This window comes from Pygocentrus nattereri, chromosome 2, assembly GCF_015220715.1.
Source record: "Pygocentrus nattereri isolate fPygNat1 chromosome 2, fPygNat1.pri, whole genome shotgun sequence".
NCBI lineage: Eukaryota > Metazoa > Chordata > Actinopteri > Characiformes > Serrasalmidae > Pygocentrus > Pygocentrus nattereri.
This window is the reverse complement of record NC_051212.1, coordinates 31,333,168-31,354,550: the sequence shown is the minus strand read 5'-3', so window position 1 is coordinate 31,354,550 and position 21,383 is coordinate 31,333,168. Positions and strand designations below refer to the sequence as shown.

Sequence of the window (21,383 nt, the reverse complement as noted above, 5' to 3'; positions counted from 1 at the left end):
CTGTCTTCAACACTAATTGAGCTCATTTAGTATTTAGCTAGTGTTTTTACACTGGATCTTGTTCTGCCTCAGTTTCCCTCAGGTGAGTGGTTAGCTCACTGCACAACAGCCGTCACTTATTTATTTATTTTAGTTGCAAAAGAGGTTCTTAATCATTAACCATTATCACATGAAGATTATCAACTTTCAGTCTTTTCATTTCCCAAATATTATTCATACCTTTACATATTACATATTTTTCCTTATCCTTTTCTTTCTTTTAACATGTTAAAGTATTACCTTTATTTAAAGCACAACAATAAAAAAAACCCTAGATCGCATCAGGGAATTAATATTTTATACACACAGATTTGAGATTGGTGGATTAGTCTATATAGTAGATAGATTAGTCAATGTGTTGGCACCCCTTTATTTTAGTACAGTTTTCCGTGCCATTCTTGGAGGCATCCACCTTGACTACAAGTGGTTCAGACGGGTCTGAGTGTTTTGATTATTATTTGTTTTAATTTTAGCAGTCCACTGCTGCAAATTTGAAGTTTAAATCAAATAATGAATATGAGTTCTAAGTGCAGACTTTTGCGTAGAGGAATTTTCTCCAAGAGGTAGATCTGTGTGTGTTAGTTCAAAAATCAAGAGAAGTAAATTCAGAGGGTTACCACAAGATGTAAACCATTGGTAAGGCTCAAAAACAGGAAGACCAGATTAGCCAAAAAAGCCTGTAGAGTTCTGTAACATCAAATGGACAGATATGCCAAAGATCAGCTTATACCAGAATTATGGGAAGAGTATAGAGAAGAGAAGAAACTGCTCATCATTCAACATACCATCTCATCTGTAAAGCATGGTGGAGGTAGTGTTAAAGCATGAGCATGTCTGGCTGCCTAAGGAACTGATTTTCTGTTTGTTGAAGATGATTGCTGACAAAAGAAGCAGGATGAACTCTGAAGTGTCTAGGGCTATATTATCTGCTCCATTTCAGCCAGATGCTCCAAAATTCCTTAGATGGCACTTCACACTACCATGATGGACAATGACCAGAAGAATCCTGTGATGAACAATGGCCAGAAGAATATTGTGAAAGCAACTCAAGATTTCTTTTAGGTTAGAAAGTAGAATGTTCTGCAACACCCAAATCAATCATCTGGCCTTATTTACTTTACTTACTGAAGGCAAAAATGAACATATAATGCACTAAGAACAGGAGCTTAAAAGAGTCATGATAATAGCCTGGAAGAACATCACCAGTGAAGAAACCAAGCCTTGGTGATGTCTATTGGTTGCCAACTTCAAGCAGTCCTTGACTGCAAAGGATTTGTAACCAAGTGTAATTTATGATATTTAGTTTGTCAAATTACTTTTGAATAATGCGTAAACAGACTTTTGAAATGTTTTTATTTGAAATTAATGTAAAATACAGCCTTTAATTATCTAAACAATTTGTACTGTTTTAGGAAAATTATGCATTTACAGTTAAGTAAGTCATTTTTAGGTTAAACTCACAAACTATTTTAATGTGTATGCCATATCATAACCTAACTAGGCTAATAAGTGGTGCTAACCCTTAAAATAGACAGTGTTTTTAAGTAAAGTTTCATCAGCAAGACAACTATAAAGGGATGCAATAAAGTGCCCAGGATATTTAACTAACAATACATGGATATGCAGGGGCTGGGTTGAAAGTGTGCAGACAGAATAAACATGTTTCTTTCTAGGCTGGTCACTACAAAAGTGACTGATGTTTAGTCGCTATGTGTTTTTTCCCCACAACATGAGTGTCTAATTTTAATTTTGTCTCATTTGGCACAATTCTATGCTATTCGAGGGGCTGTCAAACTCAACCAGTAAAAGGACCATATTAAAAAATCTCATCAAATCTGTGGGTTCTAGGTCGTCATCTGACAGGTAAATCTCAGTCAGCAATAAAAAGTGCCCCTTCTGAACTTTTTGACTGAAATGACAATTACAGATAAAGTTGTAAATTGTTTTTAGTACTATTAAGTTACCAGACCCATGTTTTTCAATATGAAGAGTTACCACTGTTTAAAACAGCTTTCGTGGCTGGAATAACGCCAATAACTTTTATCCAGTGAAATAAAAAACAAAACAAAAAAAAACTAATTAACTAACTAAACTAACTAAATCTAACAACAAACAACTAAATCAGTTTGTTTAGTTGGCCTGCGGGCCTTGGGTTTGACACATCACTACTAGACATGAGTAATTCATTATATCAATGTTATATTATAATATCAATAATTATATAGACACAAAAATGTGTCAATATAATTAGAAAATATAAAAGAAATGTGCTGAATTGTGCTTTCAATAGGATCCATGTTGCAGGGGTTATGTTGTAAAGTCTGTTATATCAAAATACATTATAAATCCCAAACCAAAAATATCCAGACGCATAATCTAAATTAGTGAATTCAGCTATTTTAAGATATGATGATGTATGTGTTCTATAATCTACAGGCGCTCTCTATGATGTATGTGTTGAGCTGGTGCAGAAACTCATGGCACAGACAGCAGTGTCTGCCAGACTTATTCAAAGAATCTGTCAGACAAAAAAAGGTTTTTTGATGTTGAAGGAAAATGGTGGTCTTGGAAAAAAACATTGACTGGTTGAATGTTTACATTTGTGTAAATAATTAAAAAAAATAGAATATAGAATAAATGAATGTAAAATTAACCAAAAAGAATGAAACTCGACCTACTCCTGCATTTCGGCTGTCTCTCTCTATCCCAGTTCCCTGCTGCTGTTGACCATATTCAGCTACTCCTCTTTCGCTGGCTGGTCAGATTGCCTCATACCTTCACTTTATCCTTCCTTTTTAAGCTGGTATCTTGTACATCAGCCTCTTGCTCAATCAAACATAATTTATGCCTTCCAAGTGCGCAAACTAGACAGACTGAAACAAAATGTCAAAGATGATACTTTTTTTTTTTGGGCACAGTGTGACCTGTTATCTACAATCACGAGGGAGAGAGAGTCCCCAGATTATCTTTAAACACACATGACTGTAAAATGATCAGCCCTGGAGTATAAGTCAACACTCAGAAAAGTCTCTAATTTCAGCAAATCAACAGAAGATCCACTTCAAAATGATACACATTTGTATGCAAACTCAGACAAATCACTTGTTTTGTTAACTGTCTGAGTAAAAATAAGTGAAGACATCCTCTTCAGGAAACACACTAAAATATACATTTTTTACTGTATTATAACAAAGACATGGAAACACTGAATTTGATGCACAGGTGAGTTTGTGGACTGACAGAGGTTTACGATACAAAGAAAAGGTTGTTGTGCATGGTGCACAGTGAAGGACTAAAGTTCTCAGGTACAATATTATTAAACAACATTTCAAACAGAAAAAGCTACAGAGTGATAGCAAAGACCTTAAACATCCCTGTCTATAAAAATGGTTCAGCAAAGTTGACTGAACCACAACTAATCATCCCTGGACAAGTGCACCATGCAAGACTCCACAGCACGCTCTCGGTCTAATGATGAAGAAGGTAAGAGAGAAGCGGACAGTAACTCAAAAAGAGCTGCAGCACAACGTGAAAACAACAGGAACAACAGTTACACAGAAAACAATAAGCAAGTTTTAACAAGACAACAACTCCAAACATGCAAACAAAGTAACTGATTTCTCTTTTTTGTGCTGGGAGGAATGGGCCAAAACTGAACCACGATGCTGTAGGATACACCCTGAACAGGACACCAGTCCAACACAGGGCAGACACACACACACACACACACACTCTCACCCCTAGGGGTACTTGGCCTGACTGCACATCCTTGGACTGTGGGAGGAAACCAACACAGACACAGGGAGAACATGCAAATCCTGGTTGCCCAGCCAGGGAAACCAACCCAGGCTCTTGCTGGGAGGTGACAGCGCTACCTACCGTGCCACTGTGCCACTCTTATGTAATTTAATTTATTTAAAATTTTAGATCATTTATTTTAAAATATTTTTAATAGTCCTCTCCCAGGTTCATGACTCAACCTTTGCTTTATCTTACAGGCTTGTTGGTTGGTTTTGTTCCAACAGCAGTGATTTGTGCCCCAACCCTGGGGTCAGAGTCCCCCAGCATGAATGAGCAAACTAATGGACATGTAGAGCCTGTAAGATAAAGTAAAGGTCGAGTCGTGTACTTGGGAGAGACTGTATTAATCATGATGAAGACGGGAAAGAGGCGTTTAATCACAGTGGAGTTCAGTTCTACAGTAACTGCACGGACTGTTTGAAGGTGATTAAACCTGTAAATCGTAACTGTTGGTCCTTCTTAACTCCCCACATGGTGAGTGTGTACAGGGTTAATGTACGAGTGGAGGAGCTGACAGTGAACTGTGGCCATGTTGGAGCCCCACAGCTGTGGCTTCCCAGATGTTTATCGGGGTCAAATTTCTTGGTTCGGGGGCGGGACTGAATAACGGGAAAACTCAAAAACACCCACAGACTCACTGCCAGCGGACACGCCACTTCTTGTCCTTTCAAGCTGCGAAGTAACTGACTTTAGCACACGGGACCAGCGGAGATGACAGGTAGGAACATCCAGCGCGGTGTGTTCGGTGAAGAGCGAGCGGAGAGAAGTCAGATCACAGGCGGGGTTAGACACGTTCTCAACGGACCGCCAGGCAGCGCGCGTTCAGACTGTAAACAGCAGCGCTTGGGCGAGTTCAGCCGCGTCTGTGTAGCCTCAGCAGCTGTACCTCACTCGGGTTTACAGCAGAACACGACTCAACAGAGCTCAGTCCTGTAGGCCGAACGTGTTAAACTACGAGGAAAAACAGCAGAGCTGAAAATGGCAGTTCACGACTCTCTGCGACCTTACAGAGGCAAAAATCCGAGCAGCAGCCGCTCGCAGTGTCCTCGGGAGACAGTAAGACAGCATGTGATGAGGATACGAAGCGCTTCTCTTACACAGCTTGTAAATAAAATGATTAACTGATGACTTTAATTTTTCTGTTTTAAACCTTTTTTCTGTTTTTAGTATGACAGCAAGTGTGATATACACTCACCGGCCACTTTATTAGGTAGGTGTTCAGTTGCTTGTTAACACAAATAGCTAATCAGCCAATCACATGGCTGCAACTCAGTGCATTTAGGCATGTAGAGGTGGTCAAGACAACTTGCTGAAGTGCAAACTGAGCATCAGAACAGGAAAGAAAGGTGATGTAAGTGACTTTGAACGTGGCGTGGTTGTTGGTGCCAGACGAGCTGGTCAGAGTATTTCAGAAACTGATCTACTGGGATTTTCACACACAACCATCTCTAGGGTTTACAGTGAATGGTCCGAAAAAGAGAAAACATCCAGTGAGCATCAGTTGTGTTGACTAAAATGCCTTGTTGATGTGAGGTCAGAGGAGAATGGGCAGACTGGTTCTAGATGATAGAAAGGCAACAGTAACTCAAATAACCACTTGTTACAACCAAGGAATGCAGAATACCATCTCTGAATGCACAACACATCGAACCTTGAAGAAGATGGGCTACAGCAGCAGAAGACCACACCGGGTGCCACTCCTGTCAGCTAAGAACAGGAAACTGAGAATACAATTCGCACAGGCTCACCGAAATTGGACAACAGAAGATTGGAAAAATTCAGATGGTAGTCCCCTTAGTACCAATTGAGCATTGTTTAAATGCTGCAGTCTACCTGAGTATTGTTGCTGACCATGTCCATCCCTTTATGACCACAGTGTACCCATCTTCTTATGGCTACTTCCAGCAGGATAAGGCACCATGTCACAAAGCTCATATCATCTCAAACTGGTTTCTTGAACATGACAATGAGTTCACTGTACTCCAATGGCCTGATCTCTGATTAACAAACTTTAGTCTTGTGCTGATGTTCATTTTAAACAGTAACTGCTTCCTCCTGGTGATCATGTATGTTAGCTTTCGGCTTCAGTTCGCTGGGTCAGCTGTGAACATTATTTTTCTCTCATTTAAAAAAAAAAACTTCAATATTGGCCTCTCTTGGGCCAGCTCTGTGTGGATGTGCATGCCTGATTTATTAGTGGAATTCAGGATACAGTTCTATGTAAAACCAGGTATTCAGCGACCCCATATGTGAGAAATGAAATGATCCTTATCCTCATATCCACATTTTTGCATTTGAATCAGTCTCCTTAGGTCGAATTGTAGAGTAGTTGACTATTCAGGGTCACTTCTAATATCTGTGTGTGTGTGTGTGTGTGTGTGTGTGTGTGTGTGTGTGTGTGTGTGTGTATGACTGGTGACCTGCAGGACTTGATTTGGAGCCACTGTCTATAATTATTCATAATAATATTTTATGTGAATAATACTAAAACCTTGGCGACTGAGGCATTGTACACCATGAATCAAAATTTGTCTCAATTAATTTTATATACAGATTTCTATATTGAAATTTTATGGAATGGAGAAAATCACAAAACTCACAAAATCACAGGTCAAATACGTAAATACTGCAAAGGCCCAGGCCGAAGGAGTTACATGAGTCCCCCCTCCCAACGACCCACCACCAATCGGAGGAGCAGTAGTAGGTGTCGGTGCTTTGTGGATCGGGCAGTGTCCGAAGGCCTGGGCCTTGGCGTTCTGATCCTCGGTTGCTGAAACTGGCTTTTGGATCTTGGAACGTTACCTCACTGGCGGGGAAGGAGCCCGAGTTGGTGCGCGAGGTTGAGAGATACCGCCTAGATATAGTCAGGCTCACCTCAACACACAGCTTGAGCATTGGATCAGGTGGTGGGGGAAGATGCCGGTCAGACCAGGCAAGCCCAAACGTATAATGAGGGTTTGCTGGGAACGTCTGGCAGAAGAACCTGTCAGATTGATCTTCAACTCACACCTCCATCAGAACTTTGAACTTTGGTTGGCCTGTGGGACACCAGAGGCAGCTGGCAGGTATCGACAGGCCAAGGGATCTGCGGCTTCAGTTGTCGCCAAGGCAAAAACCTGTGTGTGGGAGGAGTTTGGTGAGGCCTTGGAAAGTGACTAAGTCGGCTCCGAAAAGATTCTGGCAAACCGTCAGGTGACTCAGAAGGGCAAAGCAGTGTGCCACTAGCACTGTATATAGTGGAGATGGTGTGCTGCTGATTTTGACTGAAGAAGTCATTGGGCGGTGGAAGGAATACTTTGAGGACTTTCTCAATCCCACCAACACGTTCTCCAGTGAGGAGGCAGAGTCTGGGGACATGGGTATAGGCTTGTCCATTACTGAGGCCGAAGTCCCTAAGGTAGTTAAGAAGCTCCTTGGTGGCAAGGCTCCAGGGGTGGATGAGATCTGCCCTGAGTTCCTCAAGGCTCTGGATGTTGTGAGGCTGTCTTGGCTGACATGCCTTTTCAAAATTGCGTGGACACTGGGGGTGGTGCCACTGGATTGGCAGACTGGGGTGGTGGTGCCTCTTTTTAAAAAAGGGGACTGGAGGGTGTGTACCAACTACAGGGGAATCACACTCCTCAGCCTCCCTGGTAAGGTCTAGTCTATGCAGGGGTACTGGAGAAGAGAGTCCGGCTTATAGTCGAACCTCGGATCCAGGAGGAGCAGGTTAGCGGGGTACATGGCTCTTTGCTACAAGCCATTCAGGCCCTGTACAAACAAAGCTGGAGTTTGGTTCGCATGGCCGGCAGTAAGTCAGACTCGTTCCCAGTGAGAGTTGGACTCCGTCAGGGCTGCCCTTTGTCACAGATTCTATTCATAATTTTTATGGATAGAATTTCTAGGCGCAGTCAGGGGATGGAGGTTGTCCGGTTTGGTGACCTCAGGGTCACATCGCTGCTGTTTGCAGATGATGTGGTCCTATTGGGGACATCAGACCACAAACTTCAGCTTTCGCTGGATCGGTTTGCAGCCGAGTGTGAAGTGGCCAGGATGAGAATCAGTAGCTCTAAATCCGAGACCATGGTTCTCAGGCGGAAAAGGGCAGAGAGCCCTCTCTGGGTCGGGGATAGGCTCTTGCCTCAAGTGGAGGAGTTTAAGTATCTCGGGGTCTTGTTCACGAGTGATGGTAAAAGGGAGCGGGAGATTGACAGGCGGATTGGTGCTGGGTCAGCAGTGATGCAAGCTCTTTACCGGTCTGTTGTGGCAAAGAAAGAGCTGTGCCATAAGGCAAGGCTCTCGATTTACCAGACGATCTACATTCCCACCCTCGCCTATGGTCATGAGCTTTGGGTAATGACAGAAAGAATGAGATCGCGAATACAAGCGGCCGAAAGGAGTTTCTTCCGCAGGGTGTCTGGATTCTCCCTTAGAGATAGGGTGAGAAGATCGGTCACCCGGGAGGGACTCGGAGTAGAGCTGCTGCTTCTCCACGTCGAGAGGAGCCAGCTGAGGTGGTTTGGGCATCTGGTTAGGATGCCTCCTGGACGCCTCCCCCGGGAGGTGTCACAGGTAAGTCCAACCGGGAGGAGACCCCGGGACCCAGGACACGCTGGCATGACTATATTGCACAGCTGGCCTGGGAGTGGCTCGGAATCTCCCCTGGGGAGCTAGTGGAAGTGGCTGAGGAAAGGGAGGTCTGGGCCTCGTTGCTTAGGATGCTGCCCCCGTGACCCGAAACCCGGAGAAACGGAAGATATTGGATGGATGGATGGATGGATGGATCTTCTGGTATGAGAATTGTGGGCTGATGCCAACATCCAATATTTTTGAAGTACACACAGTACAGTGTAAGTGGAGGTTTAAAAAAAAAAAAAAAAAAAAAAAAAAAAAAAAAAAATCAGTAATAGACAGAGAAAGACTCCTTATAACCATGCAAGACTTTAGCCCTCCAAACGGTCACCATCAGATAAATAATGCTTTTATCCTTGAGAGAGAGAGAGGAGAAAATCAAACTCCACTCCCACTTCAGATCTGAAAAATAAATAAATAAATAAATAAACAAATAAATAAAACACTGCTGTTTCTTTCCACTATGAAAAGACATCATGGATCTGAAAGGATGTGTAGCTTTCAAGAAGCTGTTGCTGAGAAAAGGAAACCAGAAGAAAGTTCTGCAGATCAAATAACGAAGCAGCTGGTGTTCTCAGAACTATGGACTGACCACCCCAGAGTGTGCTAAACTTAGCATCACTGAATATGTTGAAAGAATGGACATTGTAATAAAGACAAAGGGTGGACACACTTACTAAAAAATGATTATACAGTGCCCTCCACAAATATTGGCACCTCTGGTAATCATGAGCAAACTGAGCTGCAAAAAAATATTTTTACTTACTTTTTATCCTTCATTCAAAATATCACAAATCTAGCCTTTATTTAAATTATAATGATTGAAATGAAAAACTAAATCTTGTCATGTAAATCTATGGATGCCACAATTGTTGGCATCCCTAAATTCTCAGGAGTGAAATATAACAAATATATTCCCAGTTATATTTTAGGTTCACCTGAGCAATTGGCAATACTTAAATGGTCAGCCATGACTTCCTGTTTAACTGGGGAATATATATGAGATGAAACAAGTCAAACTCACTTGGTTATTTATCACTGTAAGACCATAGAATAGAGCAGATGTGTGACAAAGGGTTTCTCAGCTACACAAATTGGAAAATGGCTACAAGAAAATAGCAGCACAGTTTAAAATTAACATCTCCCAAACCACAATCAAACACCACCTTGGGGATTGCCAGCAGAAGCCCCCTGCTGTCAAGGACCAGCACACAAGAAGTGAGTTTGGCATGGACACAACAGCCATGCGGAAAAGTACCCCATCCCCATTGTGATGTATGGTGGTGGATCTGTGATACTGTGGGTCTGTTTTTCTTCCAAAGACCCAGGACAATTTTTTCGGAAACACATCACAGATTTTCATCAAGCACCAGCAGCCTCAGTTAGGAAGCTAAACTGGGCCATAGTTTGGACCTTGCAGCAGGACAATGACCAAATCAAAATCAACACAATATTGGTTCACTAACCACAGAATTAAGGTTTTGCCACAGCCACCCTAGTCCCCAGACCAAAACTTGTAGGATGAGCTGAAGAGGAGGTCCACAGTGTGAGATTCTGTTTGGGGAATGGTACCTCACTTTGTGTTTAGCTTGGCCAGGGATGGCTGTGTTACACTTCTGAAGGACATGGTAACAGATAGCGCCTCCATGAATTCTGACAACGTATTCTTCTATTGCACAACAGGGACAGAGGAAGTTGCGTTAGCCTGTTATTTCGGATGTGGAGGAAGAGTGCATAGTGACCTCTTTCCAGTTTGAATGCTATGTAAGTTCACACACTGGACTTGCCAATTTGGTCATCATGAAAAGAAAAACATTCTAACTGCAATTCAGTAAGTCTCACTTTTTTCCCTAAAAATACTAGTACAATAAACTAAAACAGTTTCAAAAGATGTCATGTGAAATGTACACTTAAAAAACAGCATCTGAATGGATTTCACACTCCAACACTGAAGACACTAGTGTTAAATATAAATCCACTGCTTTATTGCTTAATAAATATTAACATGTGCATCATGAAATATTCTTAACAAAGATATACAGAACAGGATTTAGAAGTGGAGTTGAATTGCTATATATTTGAGCCAATTTAACTTCACTACTAAATCCTGTTCTGAGAGAAATGTGAAATTGTAATGATGAATGGGCCAAATGGAAATGCTCCAAAATTGCTTAAATAAATTGTTATATTTACTTACATTAAAAGTAAAGAAGGTTTTTACCTTCACCTGTACAGTCACCATTTGAGATCTTGTTTTTGGAAGTGATAGTATTAAAAACATTACAAATAATTCACTGTAGAATAGAAATGATAGATTTCTACATGACAATTCAACATTTGATTTCTAGGTTTTGCTCAACTTGCATCATCTCTGTATTCAGCCAAACAGAGTACTACTTGGTGCATCTAAAGACCACCAGTTGGCCTGAGGTTCAACAACTATTACATGGTCCATATACAGTGAACTTACAAGGCAAGCACCTCAGAAAAAGACTGCAGTTTCTGCCTTTTAAATACTAATAAATACAGTTCCATCAAATTAATCTAAGTCCGTTCCCTCTCCTCTTGATGTTTCAATGTAAAAACAGGACTATATCCTTGTGCCTTCACTGCAGCTCATGGCATCATAATTGGTCCATTATCTTCAGATTTGCAACTCATCTGCCCAGTGACTCTGCATGAAGAATAATAAAAGCAGAATTGAGAAGTCGTATCAAACCAAGCTTCTTAATAAGAAAAGGCCATGTCTTCAGTTATGTTAAAAATCCAACCACAAATTATCACTAATGTGAAAACTACCTGCACAGGCTATGCTGCAGCAGGCATGAATGGTGTTTTTCCACGGAGCAGTACGGTGCAGCACAGTGCAGTTACTCATCTGAACCCAGAACTATCTACACTATGGTACCTGTGTTTGTTCCCACCACATCACAGTAGGCAGAGTTCTCTTTAGCATGTGTCGTAATATGATTTCTCACACAAACCAACAGCGGAGCTTCAACTTTTTATTTACCTGTTATTACATTTGGTTTTATATGACAGACAGCAATTTTGGCGATTTTTGTGTATTTTTTCCTCCAACTCTTTCAGCTGTCATCTTACTTGAGTGATGGGGAAACATTTTGAGCACAGGTACTCCGGTACTTGTGATTAGAAATTACAAAATGTGTGATCAAGGCTTTGTAACCACACCACACTGCCTGCTGGAAGAACACCATAACAAAGTGGTTCTCAAACCAGTCTTGTGGGGGGCCCCCCCAGATTAGAGTTGGGCAGTATTCATTTGTTTAATATCTTCAAACCATCTTAAAATATTACCGCAGCACACGGTATTACTGGGAAAAAAGCTAAGGGCCATAAAAGTGCCCTAGATGATGTAAAAGCATTTATGACTTTTCCTAAGTTTTTCCTGGCTCCAATTTTTCTGCTCTTTTCATCAGTGCCACCTATTGGTGAGCTCCCACACCGGCAGTCAGTGAGCCCCTCTAAAGTATAAATGGGAAGAATGTGTTCATTTGGCCATTAAGACATGGAACACAAGTTTCATATAGATTTTACTCGTTTTTACTCCTACCTAACTTGCAACAAATAGGAATAGAGCAAAAATGTGGACCATCTGGGGGGCTTGAGAACTAGTTTGAGAACCACTGGTATCAACTAATCACAAAAACTACAGCGCAGGTTATCAGATAGTAGGTACTTACCTGAGAAGAATATGAAGTAATTTCTTCCAGATCACCATAACAACCATTTCTGTGGCGAATCAAATTACCCCACAGCACTGAGCGACGGCAGCCAGGACAATCCCCCTCTACAGGAATGAGGTGGGTCGGCTCTGATTTCAGGAAATGTTTCGCTAAGCAAATCAGATGGCAAACCATCATACAGGAGGGATGGAAGCAAGACAGTCTGTCTGCTGCCTGAGAGAAACAAGGTGTCTCATTAGTATTGTGTTTTCCTGAATGCTTATAATGAGACAATCAATCACCAATCTAGATTTTGGAGCATGCATCCCTTTTGGCTCAGTGATGCTAATAAGATTGGCTACACAGTTATTAAAATATTCACTCTGCTTGCTTCTTCAGATTTATCACTGCCAAAATTCCTGCCTTAAGTCCTGCCTTGCTTAGTTACTGTTGCTTTGTTTGCCAAACTTTCAGCTTAAGGACACTTGGTTGCATCAAAAGCACTTGTGCTAACAGACAAAAAAGTTCAGTAATGTAAAAAGCACATGGAGGAGTACTTTTAAAACCATTTATTAGCTGGTTCTATGTTCAGTGCAGATATACAGACAAATTTGATACTGGAAAGCATGATTACATTAATCAAATCAGAGAACTGTTTTGGTCACGGCACATTACAGTGCCAATATTTGACATCTATTAAGCATCTACTAAGTTTTCAGTGATGGGAACTTCTGAATGAGTTAACACAAGAGCTAAGGCTAAAGCTAACTCTAGAGCTAAGAAACAGCTTAACATTGTTCTATGACATTATTCATTTATGTATCATTTAAACCCTATATTTAATTGAAATTGTTTCAAAGACAACATATAAATTTAATCATTTTTTGAAAAATATATGCCCATTTTGAATTTGATGACAGCAACACATTCCAAAAAACCTGGGACGAGAGCAACAAAAGGCTGGTAAAGTTGTGTAATGCTTAAAAAAAAAACAAAAAAAAAAACACCTGGGGTTTAACTGGCAACAGGTCAGAAACATGATGGGGTATAAAGAGCATCCCAGAGAGGCTGAGCCTTTCAGAAGTGAAGACGAGAAGGGGTTCACCACTTTGTGAAAGACTGTCCGATCAAATAGTGCAACAATACAAGAATAACATTTAAAATATCAAAGAACTTTTGCTTTTCATCATCTAATCTAATAACATTAAAAGATTCAGAGAATTTGGAGAAATCTCTGTATGTAAGGGACAAGGCCAAAACCCAGTATTTGCTGGCTGTGATCTTTGGGCTCTCAGGCGGCACCGCATTAAAAACATACATGATTCTATAGTGGAAATCACTGCATGGGCTCAGAAACTCTTCTGAAAACCACTGTCTATGAAAACAGTCACTGCATCCACAACTGCCAATTAAAACTCTTAAATGCAAAGAAGAAACTGTACATAAACAGGATCCAGGAATGCTGCCACCTTCTCTGGGCCTGAGCTCATTAAAAACAGACTGAGAGGAAGTGGAAAAGTGTCCTGTGGTCCAAGGAATCAAAATATGAATTTATTTTTGGAAATCATGGACACTGTGTCATCCGGGCTAAAGACCACTCAGCTTGTTATCAGTGCACAGTTCAAAAACCAGTATTCATGATGGTATAGGGGTGCATTAGTGCACCTGGTATGTGTGACATGCACATCTGTGGAGGCACCATTAATGCTGAATGAAATATACACTTTTTGGCAACATATGCTCCCATCCAGATGATGACTTTCTCAGGAAAGGCCTTGATTATTTCAGCAAGACAATATCAAACCACTTTCTGCATGTATTACAACAGCATTGCTCCATATTAAAAGAGTCTGGGTGCTAAAGTTACCTGCCTGTAGCCCAAACCTGGCACCACTGATGATACGACAAAGACATGACAAAAATACCACAAAGGAGACCCTGAACTGCGAAGTAGCTGAAGTCCTTTGATAAGCAAAAATGGGAAGACATTTCACTTTCTCAACTACAGCAATCGGTCTCCTCAGTTCCCAAGTGCTTACAGAGTGTTGTTAAAAGAACAGGCGATGAAACACAGTGGTTATGCTTCAAAACAATGTGTTGCTTATTATTTTGCAAATGGGCTATGGGACAGTTAAAATCTCAGTATTCCACAAACTTTCTTTTCCCTCCCAGTTTTTGCAAAGATCTGTCTTCACAGAAACAAAAAGGTACAGCCTATAACATGAAGATACAGGTCTAAACATACCTTCACCATCTCTCTACACAGTAGACACTGTTCCACCCAGCTCTCCTCTTGCTCCTTGTCCTCCAGCTGCTGCTGTTTCTTCTTGGCCCTGACACAGCCGAATGTCAAAGGGATGTGCAGAGGTGGCTGCAGCCCAGGTTCAAAGTCTAGTCGGTACTCCTGCCTCAGCCAGCGCACTGTCAGAGGGAGGCGGCTCCACGGTGCCACTCGCAGCATGTTGGAGACCACACGCCAGTGGAACTGCAGGCTGGACTCTTTACGAGTGCGCCGGGCCACATGTGAGAGCCGCCGAGAGATATGTGGATGCTGCCATGCCCACTCAAACTGAGGTAAGAGGAAAGAGCACACAGTATGAGGACTGAGAACAAAAGCAGATCTGACACTTGTTTCATAGGGCTGAGTAATATGACAATATTTTATTGTTACTGTGAAAAATTACATAACGGCACACTTTTTGGAAAATACAACTGTCAGTAGTTCTGCAACATTGAGGAACTGCATGCTTCATAAAAAATGGGCTGGTGGTGGGCTTAGATTCTTAGGTGATCTTAGACTATGGTTGCACAAAATCTCTAATCAATGCCATTGCTGTGACTGTTATTTTTCCGGTCAAGTCAGGCATGTGTATGTAAACTAAAAATACGCTATAACATGGCCAAAGCCTGCAATAGTGATGCCGCTCAAATTTATACCACAAGCAGAATCTCACACAGGTCATCACTGAAAAACATTGTTTGGCTGGCAGACTGCTGACAGAATGAAATGTGCAAACTAAATATTGGGTAAATATTGATAGGAAACTTCAAAGCAATAGAGAATTGTGCTGGTTATGATGGTCTGGAGGCAAAGCTGCCTAACAAGTCAAAGGTCAAGTGCTCCTCCTCCTGATTAAAGTCAACCTAAAAACAAAATCGACATTTTCTGACTTTTTCTTTTCTGCAATCTTTGATTGAAGGTCAGAACTTTAAAATGAGTTCATTTAATAAGATCATTTTAAAGTAACAGCAATGAACTGTGTAAATTTAGTTAAAACAACAGCAGAGTATTCTAAACATATTATGAATGTGCACAGTCACACACAAAATCACAAAATGAAAGTGGAAAAACACAATACAGGCTGATCCAACTTTGATGTAATGTCCTTAAAACAAGTCAAAATGAGGCTCATTATTGTGTGTGGCCTCCACGTGCCTGTATGACCTCCCTACAACGCCTGGGCATGCTCCTGATGAGGTGGCAGATGGTCTCCTGAGGGATCTCCTCCCAGACCTGGACTAAAGCATCCGCCAAATCCTGGACAGCCCGTGGTGCAACGTGTCGTTGGTGGATGGAGCAAGACATGATGTCCCAGATGTGCTCAATCAGATTCAGGTCTGGGGAGCGGGCGAGCCAGTCAATAGCTTCAATGCCTTCATCTTGCAGGAACTGCTGACACACTCCAGCCACATGAGGTCTAGCATTGTCCTGCATTAGGAGGAACCCAGGTCCAACCGCACCAGCATATGGTCTCACAAGGGGTCTGAGGATCTCATCTCGGTACCTAATGGCAGTCAGGCTACCTCTGGCGAGCACATGGAGGGCTGTGCGGCCCTCCAAAGAAATGCCCCCCCACACCATTACTGACCCACTGCCAAACCGGTCATGCTGAAGGACGTTGCATGCAGCAGATCGCTCTCCACGGCGTCTCCAGACTCGGTCACATCTGTCACATGTGCTCAGTGTGAACCTGCTTTCATCTGTGAAGAGCACAGGGTGCCAGTGGTGAATTTGCCAATCTTGGTGTTCTCTGGTAAATGCCAAGCGTCCTGCACGGTGTTGGGCTGTTAGCACAACCCCCATCTGTGGACATTGGGCCCTCATACCATCCTCATGGAATCGGTTTTTAACCGTTTGTGCAGACACATGCACATTTTTGGTCTGCTGGAGGTCATTTTGCAGGGCTCTGGCAGTGCTCCTCCTGTTCCTCCTTGCACAAAGGCGGAGGTAGCGGTCCTGCTGCTGGGTTGTTGCCCTCCTATGGCCTCCTCCACGTCTCCTGGTGTACTGGCCTGTCTCCTGGTAGCGCCTCCAGCCTCCGGACACTACGCTGACAGACACAGCAAACCTTCTTTCCACAGCTCGCATTGATGTGCCATCCTGGATGAGCTGCACTACCTGAGCCACTTGTGTGGGTTGTAGAGTCCATCTTATGCTACCACGAGTGTGAAAGCACCACCAACATTCAAAAGTGACCAAAACATCAGCCAGAAAGCAGAAAGGTACTGAGAAGTGGTCTGTGGTGCCCACTGGCAGAACCACTCCTTTATTGAGTGTGTCTTGCTAATTGCCAATAATTTCCACCTGTTGTCTATTCCATTTGCACAACAGCTGTGAAATTGATTGTCAGTCAGTGTTGCTTCCTAAGTGGACAGTTTGATTTTGATGAAGTTTGATTTACTTGGAGTTATATTGTGTTGTTTAAGTGTTCCCCTTATTTTTTTGAGCAGTGTATATATATATATATATATATATATATATATACACATACACACACACACACACACACATACATACATATATATGAGAGAGAGAGAGAGAGAGAGAGAGAGAGAGAGAGAGAGAGAGAGAGTGTAACAGAATACAATTTGGACAGTGTATTCAGTATTTAGCCATCGCTACATTTTCAAAGCCTTTTTCCCAACCCTGACTTTGCACCAGTGGGGGGATTACAATATCATGCACCAGTGGTGGGGTGGATTACATCATCCTGCGAGGCGTTGGTGTGCATGTGCCAGAGTAGGATTTTAGTTATCTTGTTTTGGTATCAGTATGTTTTAAATAAAGCTCTACGATCCATCCATGCTGTTGGCCATCACCACATGGCGCACATTTATTTTATGTAATGTCACACAACCAGGAGAATGAACACAATCCCAAAAAGTGGACAACTTTTCTTTTACGGACACTGTAATGGGCTGCTATAGGTACCCATTAAACTTATCTCAGCATTATTCATTTAACAGAGGTGGTCTACACAATATCCTCCTTAATCATCTGGCCCAACTGGACATTACCTGCCTTCACTTTACTGCTGTATCTGTGGACAGATGTTTTTAACACATGATCTTTTCTCAATTCATCTACCTGTCTATGTAACTTTAAGTATAATTTTACCAGTATACTTGCTTTTCTCGCCAGTAAGTGACCTCTAGTGGGTAGCACATGAATTGCAGCAGAAAATAGAAATAGAAATAAGCCCAGAAACGTTGGCAGAGGTTGAAAATAGTGAGATGGTAACAAAACATTGCCAGAAAAAAACATAAGTTTCAGGGATAGAGCATACCCTATTTAATCTTCCATGGGGGGGGGGGGCAATCAGAGAATTTGTTTGAAAGCGGTTTAGTGAGAACGCAAACTTACCCTTAGAGCTGCAATATCTGAGGGAAATCCATGGATGATGAGGACCATCTCCCTACAGAGTAATGAGAACATTATTCTCAATGAATCAAAAGGGATGAACAATAAAGCAGGACTGAATGTGTAACCACGGTCATAGAATAGAATCGATCAGCGTTAACCAGAGAACCGCGTATGCAGTAGTCTGCGGTGTTTACCAGGGGCCTCTGCCGCTTGTTCTCTTCGCTCCCCCCTTGTGCCGTCCTGCGTTGTGCTGGCCGATCCTCCGTTCAGGGTTTACAGTGAAGCCGATGTAGATGCGACCCTTGAATTTCGGGTTGGTACAGTACAGCATGTACACCCCAAAGAAACTCTCCACCTCCACCACCATGGCAGCTGCCCCTCATTGAGCTCTGTACGAGCGGTCTGTTTTAGAGTTCTGCCTCCACTGCGAGCTGAACCGAGCCGTTATAGTTTACACTGTTCACAGCAAGTCGGTTCGGTTCTATTGGGTCTTAAGGGTTGACAAGGTATTTAACCTAACCTGACACTCGCTAACCTACATGTACGTAGCTCGAGTAATATCAGTAAGACGACATGCCCATAGGAAGCTAGTATTGAAAAATAAAGAAAGGAAAAGGAAAGAAATCAAACAATCATTTCAAGAAACAGAACTTAGTAAATTCATCAGCGGTCGCTTAAGGCGGTCCTTTAATTTGAAAACAAAACCGCTTGGCCGTTAGCTATGCCCGGATATCGCCTGCCAAATATTACAAGGACTGCGCAGAAATGGAATAGATAATAAAGCAGAGTACCCACATACATCACGAATATTCGTTTTTGCTATAATATGGGGAATAACTTCTCTTTTTCTAAGTTAACTCGCATCTAGCCTTTTGTTTGTGTTGGGCAAAACGTTAGAAGCTCGTGTAGGCTATAAGGACCTGATATCGACCCCTGTTCGCTCTCGCCGATGGACAGCTCTCAATCTGATTGGCCGTCGATACGTTTAGGGGCGTGGTCGTGTCTTATTCCAACGCGTTCATTGGATATTGTACTCCAGTGCCCGCCTCCTCAGCTCACCCGGCAGTTGGGCTGAACGTTCATGCTGAAGCTTTTCCTCCCTGCTGGCTGAAGAGACGCTGTAAATAAGGCGCGAGGTGTTTAGACAGAGATGGCCGTCACCGCAGAGCTCATCCGAGAAAAACTGATCGCCGAAATCGGCGCAGTGCACGTGGTACGTGAGGCACTGCAGCCGCTGACCCTGTCATCATGATCAGAATCATGATCATGGCTCTACCATCAGACTGTAACGTTACTCACGTGCACTCCTGAAAAAAAGATCTTTCTTCAAGGGTTCTTTAGTAAAGGAAATGGTTCTGTTCAGTTCTGTATGGAACAATTTCATGCTTAAATGGTTCTTTGCATGGTGAAATGTTTCTTCAGATTGATGGAGAATGTGTTATATATAGAATCTTTTTGAAAATAGTTCTGTATAACACCAAAAGGGTTCTTCTATTGTTACAAACTTGACATCGTAACCAGAAGAACCTGTTTTGGTGCTATGTAGAACCATTTTCAGAGAGGCTAACTATATATAAAGTCATACAACACATTCTCCATTAATCTGAAAAATGGTTCTGGTTAGAACCACAGCCAGCATGAAATGAACTCATGGGTCTAAATAGAATCATTCCATTTACTAAAGAACCCTAGAAGAACCATATTTTTTATGATTGTACAGCTTTGCGCGTTTGCACTGTCTTTATAAATATGCCTGTTTTTGCCTTAGGAAGTAGAAGACACTTCTCCTAACAGATGTGCTGCTAGTTTTAAGGTCCTCGTAGTTTCCCCACAGTTTGAAGGAAAACCACTGTTGCAAAGGCACAGGTAAGATCGCTGTTGTTGGAGAATATAGTTGGGAACAGCGTTCAGTTGTATAATAATAGGCAAATGGTATAGACCTGAATGTTGTTTCCAAATACCTGTATAAAATGTGTACTATGTATGTACTATGTGTTCAGAAACCATAATTATATTCAGAGACGTTTGCCATGACACTCCTAGACAGTGTGGTCTATGGGCCTAAATTGGCCCATGAAGATGTTTCATTTGGCCTGTCATTAGTTACCCTGATCCCACCTCCTCAGCCAATGACTGGACAAACGTTTTATACCATATAACTTTTATGCTATGATTTTTAATGTACCTTTAATTTTTTATTTTTTGTATTTCAGTAACAAAATATAGTGTAATGTTCAAAATACATAAAAGCTCAGTTTGAAACCTATCTACCTTCTTTTTTTTTCTTTATAATATTTTTGTCTTTTTTGGCGTTTGACCCACCATAAACGTCACACTTTGGCCCCCCCAGGACATTAAGTTTGGGCAGTCCTGGCTTAGAGTTTATGCAGAAGGAATATGAAACCTTTAAAAATGAGCGTTCATCGAGCGGAAGCCAGAGTCTTTTAAGCATGGTTTATAAATTGAGCTGCTGTAAATCGTGGTTTCTGTCGCCCACTCTTTTTTCCTTTTGAGCAGTGGAACAAATATGTTTACAGTGTCTTTACCAGAAATGAGATGGCAAATGTCGTACATCAAAGTGAGAAAATATCCACTACGCACTTATGTTTCCAGTTCATAGAGAGCTGTTTAGAAAAGGATAGATCATGGTCCTATAGATTCATGGATGATTGACAGAAGACAGTCTACAATACAGTACAGTACAATACAGGCAATTTGTTAAGGATGCTTGTCGGCAACTCACGTTTACTACATTTCACTTGTGTGAGTCAAGAATGGGCTCAATGTGTTTAAGTATTAAGTATAAGCTGTTTAAGTATTGGCTGTGTCATCGGGAGATCGCAAGTTCAATCACTGGAGATGCCACAACCTTCTGTGGCCGTGAGTTGAAGAGAACATGCTGGGTGGGTAGTAGGGTCCTCCCTCTCCCCTCTAGCCGTTGCAGACATCTGTTGGCTAATGTAACAGAACTAGCAGTGAGCGTTCTCCTCCAAATGCGCCAAGATATCCAGTGAGGCAGTTCAAACAGGTGTGGTGGTTGGCTTCACCTGACTCAAAGGAAGCTTATGCCAGTCTTCACCTCCCCCAGCAGTGTCAGTATTGTGTTACTGGGGGAGACTTAAAATGGGAGGAAGTTGGGAAAAAGTACCCAAAAATGTACAAATAACTCACCAGATTACATAAGCCGGATGTAATAAACCTGGGATTTTAAGGGGTTAATAGATTAGATTACTCACTGACCTTGCATATGTGTTTATGTTCTTTAGGATGGTGAACACTTGCCTTGCTAATGAACTGAAAGAGATACATGCTTTTGAGCAGAAGACCTTGACGCCAGAGCAGTGGGAAAAACAGAAACAGCAATGACACACACACACACACACACACACACACACACACACACACACACACACACACAGTATCCACATTCTAATCTGAAAATATTTTATGTTATAGTAATCCAGTCTTTGTTTTACCTTTATATCTCAAATAAACATAATTAAGAACAGTTTTGTTAGTTACTGAGAAACGAAGGTAAATTGGAACATGATGTTTGTATGAATAAAGGAATGTCTCATGTACCTCATCTGTTGAGTAAGAAC

At 41.9% G+C, this 21,383-nt stretch overlaps 2 protein-coding genes across 2 annotated transcripts; one reads left to right on the top strand and one right to left on the bottom strand.

Annotated features, from left to right (window-relative positions):
* Positions 1-10,414: 10,414 nt before the first annotated feature.
* slx1b (SLX1 homolog B, structure-specific endonuclease subunit) lies at positions 10,415-18,648 on the bottom strand. The gene is made up of 5 exons (XM_017712547.2): positions 17,976-18,648; positions 17,782-17,833; positions 14,383-14,706; positions 12,156-12,371; positions 10,415-11,125 (listed from the first exon to the last, which is right to left on the bottom strand). The coding sequence occupies exons 1-5, from the start codon at positions 18,146-18,148 to the stop codon at positions 11,096-11,098; spliced, it is 795 nt and encodes a 264-aa protein (XP_017568036.1). The 5' UTR covers positions 18,149-18,648; the 3' UTR covers positions 10,415-11,095.
* Positions 18,649-18,821: 173 nt separating this feature from the next.
* Positions 18,822-21,382, top strand: zgc:112271 (uncharacterized protein LOC553698 homolog). Its single transcript, XM_017712611.2, has 3 exons — positions 18,822-18,994; positions 19,550-19,647; positions 21,048-21,382. Exons 1-3 carry the CDS (start codon positions 18,932-18,934, stop codon positions 21,145-21,147), a joined length of 261 nt encoding a protein of 86 aa, XP_017568100.1. The 5' UTR covers positions 18,822-18,931; the 3' UTR covers positions 21,148-21,382.
* Position 21,383: the final 1 nt, after the last annotated feature.

Excerpts from the sequence above, each read along its gene's own strand:
- slx1b (XM_017712547.2), bottom strand. The coding sequence starts at position 18,148 with ATGGTGGTGGAGGTGGAGAGTTTCTTTGGGGTGTACATGCTGTACTGT. Across the intron at positions 17,834-17,975 it reads ACAAGCGGCAGAGGCCCCTG|GGAGATGGTCCTCATCATCC; the intron begins GTAAACACCGCA and ends ATTACTCTGTAG. Across the intron at positions 14,707-17,781 it reads CAGATATTGCAGCTCTAAGG|TTTGAGTGGGCATGGCAGCA; the intron begins GTAAGTTTGCGT and ends CTCTTACCTCAG.
- zgc:112271 (XM_017712611.2), top strand. The coding sequence starts at position 18,932 with ATGGCCGTCACCGCAGAGCTCATCCGAGAAAAACTGATCGCCGAAATC. Across the intron at positions 18,995-19,549 it reads AAATCGGCGCAGTGCACGTG|GAAGTAGAAGACACTTCTCC; the intron begins GTACGTGAGGCA and ends TTTTTGCCTTAG. Across the intron at positions 19,648-21,047 it reads CCACTGTTGCAAAGGCACAG|GATGGTGAACACTTGCCTTG; the intron begins GTAAGATCGCTG and ends TATGTTCTTTAG.